Source organism: Sinocyclocheilus grahami, unplaced genomic scaffold, assembly GCF_001515645.1.
Source record: "Sinocyclocheilus grahami isolate Dianchi unplaced genomic scaffold, SAMN03320097.WGS_v1.1 scaffold201.1, whole genome shotgun sequence".
Classification (NCBI taxonomy): domain Eukaryota; kingdom Metazoa; phylum Chordata; class Actinopteri; order Cypriniformes; family Cyprinidae; genus Sinocyclocheilus; species Sinocyclocheilus grahami.
In genome coordinates this window covers 84562-91002 of record NW_015505380.1, presented here as the reverse complement: position 1 = coordinate 91002, position 6441 = coordinate 84562, and the positions used below count along the sequence as shown (strand labels likewise).

The following is a 6441-nucleotide window of genomic DNA, read 5'->3' as shown; positions in this document are numbered from 1 at the left end:
CAAGGAGACACACACCCACACACACACACACACACACAGACAGACAGACAGACAGACAGGCAGGCAGACAGACACACAGACAGACAGACACACACACACACACACACACACAGACACAGACAGACGCACGCACACACAGACAGACACAGACATATTATATATTGCACACATATACATATACAGAGCCCTCCAACGCTCTAAAAGTGCTGTCCTTTTTATTTGGTAATACATCCATGTTTGTAGAAACACCCAATAATAAAATGTGACATTCTGTAGTTTTGTCTCATATTCATCTTTTAATCATATTTACAGATTTCTGGACTCCACAGCAAACAGAACAATTTAGTCTTTACTGTCCCAATACTTATGGAGGGCACTGTATATAAACCAAAATGCCTTCATATTTTACAAATGACTCTGGCAACTGAAAATGCATCTGACACCACTTACTCGTTGATCTCACATTAATAAAAAAAAAACAATTAATATATATATATTTTAAATATTTAAAAAATATTTTTAACATTTAAAAAAATGCAATAAGTTTCAAGAGCTTTATTGTCATATGTACTATTAAAATTGAATTCTTACTTTGTTTACTCCTCACGAGAATGACAGGGTAGAAGGGGAACAAACATAACTTACTAGGATGATACAAATTACATAAAAATATTAAATATACAGTAAAGTATAAACCAGAAAGAATAAATAATAATAGCATAAAAAAGCAAGTAATGAAAAAAAGAAAAAGAGAAAGGAAAATACAATAAAGAACAATACAATATTAAAAAAGCAACAATTAAGTTACCTTCAACCAACGATAAAATTCATTAAAAAACCTGTATATAATTGTCCCACCCAAATTCTAACGCATTTAGTACAATTCAAATGCTTCATAACCTTGCACATCAATACTGATTATTTTAATGAATTTGCCACATTAACATCATAAAAATATGTAAATTAAAAATATATTATTTGCATGTAATTATAAGGTCTCTACTCAACAAGTGCTCTTTGGTTGGAAAACCCTGATTTGGGGCATTTCCTCAAACATTTAAATGTGTTTTTCACTCTTAAAACCCTGCAATGTGAACATGACTATAATCTCAAAGATAACAGGCAAAGCATGCAAAAAAATGATGTACTGCATGATGCTGAAATATGAGACTTGATGTTGAGTTTGTCCTCCAGTAGGTAGCAGTATGACCACAAAAATACACTCAGCATTTAAAAGTCACAATCTGTGGTTTGAAACAAAGCATTGCTGTGTCCGCACAGCCTTGACATGTCCTGTTTTTTCCACAGCATCTGTTTTTCACACGAGGGAGTCATACATCATGCACATTAACCTTTATACTTTAATCCTTTTTTTTATGAAGCATATTTAGCTCGCAATCATTTCTCTTCCCAACTGTTTAGCACATTCACTGGAATTGTTAACATTAGGCGAATGTTGTCCAGAAATTGAGAAAGTTGTTTACATGATCACTTGAAGTGCTTCTGTGCCCTAAATTAAACTATTTACATCAGGGAAAGGCTGGGAAAAACTTCAGTGTAATATAAGGCCAAGTTTTCTTTCATTGCACAAACAGTGCAATAAATAACAACACTGCAAACCTATGCAGGAGCATCATGCACAAATGGGCCCCAGGACCACAAAAACGGTCATTAGGGTCATGGGATATTAATACATCATCTTAAAGATGGATAAATAAGCTTTCCATTGATGTATGGTTTGTTAGGATCGGACAATATTTGAAAATCTGGAATCTGAGGGAGCAAAAAAATCTAAATTTTGAGAAAATCATCTTTAAAGTTGTGCAAAATAAAGTTCTTAGCAATGCATATTACTAATCAAAAATTAAGTTTTGACATACTTGCGTTAGGAAATGTACAAAATATCTTCATGTAACATGATCTTTACTTAATATCCTAATGATTTTTGGCATAAAAGAGAAATGGATCATTTTGACCCATACAATGTATTGTTGGCTATTGCTACAAATGTAATACAAAATAAATGCACACACATGCATATGTATATATATTTAAGAAAAATATGTTGTCTATATATTAAATATATTTATATATAATATAAATTCTATACATATATACATCTAAATACATGTAAATATTTTCAAAATATATGCTGTATGTGTGTCTTTATATATAAATAATAAATATACAGAATACACACACATGCATTATGTAAACAAAAACATTTATTTTGGATGCGATTAATCGGGATTAATCGTTTAACAGCACTACTGCAAATATACCCGTGCTACTTATGACTGGTTTTGTGCTCCAGGGTCACAAATGTTGTCTCCTTCACAAACCACACACTCGACAGTAACGCTCAACAGCTTCCAGATGTTCACAAACCTGTCGCTCCACGCTCCGTTCCACTCCCTCTGACCCCAAGGGTTCCTCATGCGGATCATGGAGAGCTTCTCTGATTTGAAGAACGCCAGCAGGCCGGTGCCCAGACGCACTTTACGCACATCAGTCACCGCATACGCGTGACCTTTGACCAGACCGCAGTCTAAACGGGCTTCCATGTCCGCCTGACTCGTGGCCTAGGGAAAATAATCCAAATATGAAAACGTGAGGCTGGGACGCGACCAGAGCTGGGTAGATTACTTACAAATTAAAAATCATTCACTGATTCCAAATTACACGACAAAAATTGTAGTTAGTAACGTAATCCCTTACATTGCACATTTTAGGTAATGTAATCAGATTACTTTTAGATTACTTTTGACCCATCTCGTTTATTGCACTGATTTAAATAGGATAATCATGTACCATATTGATATATATATAAAAAAACAGACTAATAAAGCAACAAGCCCCGTGAAGCCGTGGTTTACAGTGAATATATTTTGAAAATATTTACATGCATTTAGATGTATATATTTATAGAATTTATATTATATATAAACATATCTAATATATAAACAACGTATTTTTCTTAAATATATATATATATATGCATGTGTGTGTATTTATTTTGTATTACGTTTGTAGCAATAGCCAACAATACATTGTATGGGTCAAAATTATAAATTTCTCTTTTATGCTAAAAATCATTAGGATATTAAGATCATGTTCCATGAAGATATTTTGTAAATTTCCTAACGCAAGTATATCAAAACTTAATTTTTGATTAGCAATATGCATTGCTAAGAACTTAATTTGAACAACTTTAAAGATGATTTTCTCAATATTGAGAGTTGTAAGGCACGACGCGAACAATGTAGCTCCTCAGAAACAGTTGTGGTTGCTACAAAGCGGTTGCCGAGCAACACACAAACGTAAACAAAGGTGTGTGTTACTTTGTAGCGTCATTCACAACAGCTTCGAACACGGCTCAGCCAATCAGAATCAAGCACCGGAACTCTCCGCTTTATAAGAAAATATATTCCATTCATTGTTATTAACAACATGAAGTGCATTAAACATTATATTAACGTCAAGGTTTCCCAAACTGGGATTTGTAAAGAAACTGCAGGGGGTGCATGAGTTTAAGATATAATTAATTAAATCATAAAAATGTTAAATTAAAAAAAGTCATTATAAAATCAATCAAAACAAAACACTTACTAAAAATATATATATTTTTTTGTTTGTTTTTGTTTTTTGTTTACCCGCATGTCATGTGACCATAACCAATGATACTTAAAATCTTATTTTAAAATCTTAGGTGTACTTTAAGTAAATATATTAGGTGAAAGATGAGAAAAAAAGTTATTTGTGAATTTGTGAATTCATTTTAATGTGTTTGAACGACGAAAGCCTTCTAAAGACATGGAAATATATGGTTAAATAACCTACAGAGTGCTAATTCACATAAAAATGAATGTGTTCATCTGAATTTTATGCAATGTTGAAACACTTCTTAAAGCTGAAATGATTTTTGTAAATCAGCAGTCAAATGCAGTGTAGTGTATAATGACTGGTCTCTGTGTGAACGTCCACAAAACTGGGAGACTTTCCCAATGAAGCAGTAGGCTATTTCAGAAAGGAACATTTAAAAGATGAAAAAGAGGAATTAGGGAGAATCAATAAATGATCAATCATTTATTGCTGTTGTGTAAATAATATGTAATCATGTAATCCATAAAAAAGCAACTGTAGTCTGATTACGAGTATTTTAAAATGGAATTGAATCTAATTTTTGGAATCTGATTACGTAATCCAGATTACATGTGATCAGTTACTAACCAGCTCTGGACGCAGCACATAATTGCATGAAACACAAATGTGACCCTGGACCACAAAACCAGTCATAAGGGTCAAATTTTGGAAATTGAGATTAATACATCATCTGAAAGCTGAATAAATAAGCTTTCCATTGATGTATGGTTTGTTATGATAGGACAATATTTGGACGAGATACAACTATTTGAAAATCTGGAATCTGAGGGAGCAAAAAAATCTAAATATTGAGAAAATCATCTTTAAAGTTGTTCAAATGAAGTTCTTAGCAATGCATATTACTAATCAAAAATTACGTTTTGATATATTTACGGTAGGACATTTACAAAAATTTCTTAATGGAACATGATCTTTACTTAATATCCTAATGATTTTTGGCATAAAAGAGAAATGTATAATTTTGACCCATACGATGTATTGTTGGCTATTGCTACAAATATACCCCAGCGACGTAAAGGTCCCATGAAATGCTTAGAAACATGCAGCGTAACTCTATGTGTGTTGACGTCATTTTAACTGAAACAGGAAGACAGGGCGGGACATATCAAGCAGTCCCGCCCCTTTTTAATATAGCCAATAGCATTCGATTATATCACAGCTTGGGCTAGAGCCGCTCCGTGCTATCGTGTCTCTGGACCGGAGCAGAGTGTGTGTGCGGTGCGGTGGTTAGCGGGACACAGCGCCAAACCAGACTTCTTTTCTTCCTCAATAGAAAGCATATTTACACTGTTTGAATCGTTCCCCGTCCCCTATATAGTGCACTACGTGCCATTCACTGTACAGAAAATACTAATTCTGTGGACAAGTGACCGATTTCAGCCACGGCTTCAGCGTCTATTTTATAGTGCAGGGGGCGGGGCTTCGGATTCTAGAGAGCATTTGATTGGACAGAAAGTTTGATGAGAAGCTGAAGTACGATGTGACGTCAAAAAAATCGTTTTGTGACGAACTGCAAGCTTCGAATGCTTATATCTTCTAAATGCGAATTTTGTCACTGTTTTGGAGCACACTGCCTTATAGATAACCTTAAGACTTACATATTGATACTAACACCCAAAAAAACTTTCATTTTAAGACTGGTTTTGTGCTCCAGGCTCACAGACTCACTCTGATGGAGCAGCTGATCAGGCCTCCTCTGCTGTGGACCTTCAGCACGCGCTCGAACAGCTGATTTCTGGCCTCCTCCTCCTGGATGATCTTCCCCTCCAGCAGGTCCATGGGCTCAGACACTCCACCAGTGAAATCCACAAGAGCGTCCGCCGTGTTCCCGCCATCCAAAGCCTCATAACATCCACATAACCTGATAAATGACGGACACAGAGGAATGAAGCAGTTCATTCATGCATGTTCATATTATTCATATTAAAAATAAATATATGAATTAGTGCTCTCAAACGATTAATCGCGATTAATCGCATCCAAAATAAGTATTTGTTTACATAATATATATGTGTGTGTACTGTGTATATTTATCATGCATATATAAATACAAACACATGCATGTATATATTTAAGAAAAATATGCTGTTTACATATTAAAAATATTTATATATAATATAAAATATAAGAATATAAATATATATATATGTAAATATTTTCAAAATATACATGTATGTGTTTGTATTTATATATACATAATAAATATACACAGTACACACACATATATTGTAAATAAAAACTTTTATTTTGGATGCGATTAATCGTTTGACAGCACTAATATTTTATATATTTACATACATATTTTTAACTGATAGAAACCTTTTCTTTGGCATTAAAGTGACATTAGTGAACCTAAACATGATATAAAAAAATTATAATTAATATATATATATATATGAATTGTCTCATGACTTTGTATTTAAAATACAGATTTAGATTTTTTTTGGTGTAGTAAAGTTTAAGTTGGCGTATTCTTATTATCACTGAATTTGGTGCTGTAATAAATGTTTACATTTTAAATGTAAATGAAAGAAATGCTTCTAATTAATTTGTATTTAAAAATAGATTTGTTCTTATTCTTATTATTATGGATGTTGGAAAAAATACATATAACGTAACATATTACGCCGATTTGGTTTCTTGGTGTCAAGAAACTTTTATTATTATTACTACTACTATTATTATCAATGATGAAAACAGCTTCTGCAGCTTAATATTTTTGTGTAAACTATGATATTATGTTTTTTTTCCTCAAGATTTTTTGATAAATAGAACATT

General features: G+C 33.0%; 1 protein-coding gene across 1 annotated transcript in view; it reads right to left on the bottom strand.

Moving 5' to 3' along the window:
• Window positions 1-6441, bottom strand: part of LOC107595373 (calpain-5) — a 28675-nt gene that overhangs the window by 10061 nt on the left and 12173 nt on the right. Inside the window, exons 5-6 of the mRNA XM_016285757.1 lie at window positions 5332-5524; window positions 2389-2582 (exon numbers count right to left, since the gene is read on the bottom strand). Of these exons, the coding sequence (XP_016141243.1) occupies window positions 2389-2582; window positions 5332-5524 (387 nt within the window). The remainder of the gene's footprint in view (window positions 1-2388; window positions 2583-5331; window positions 5525-6441) is intronic.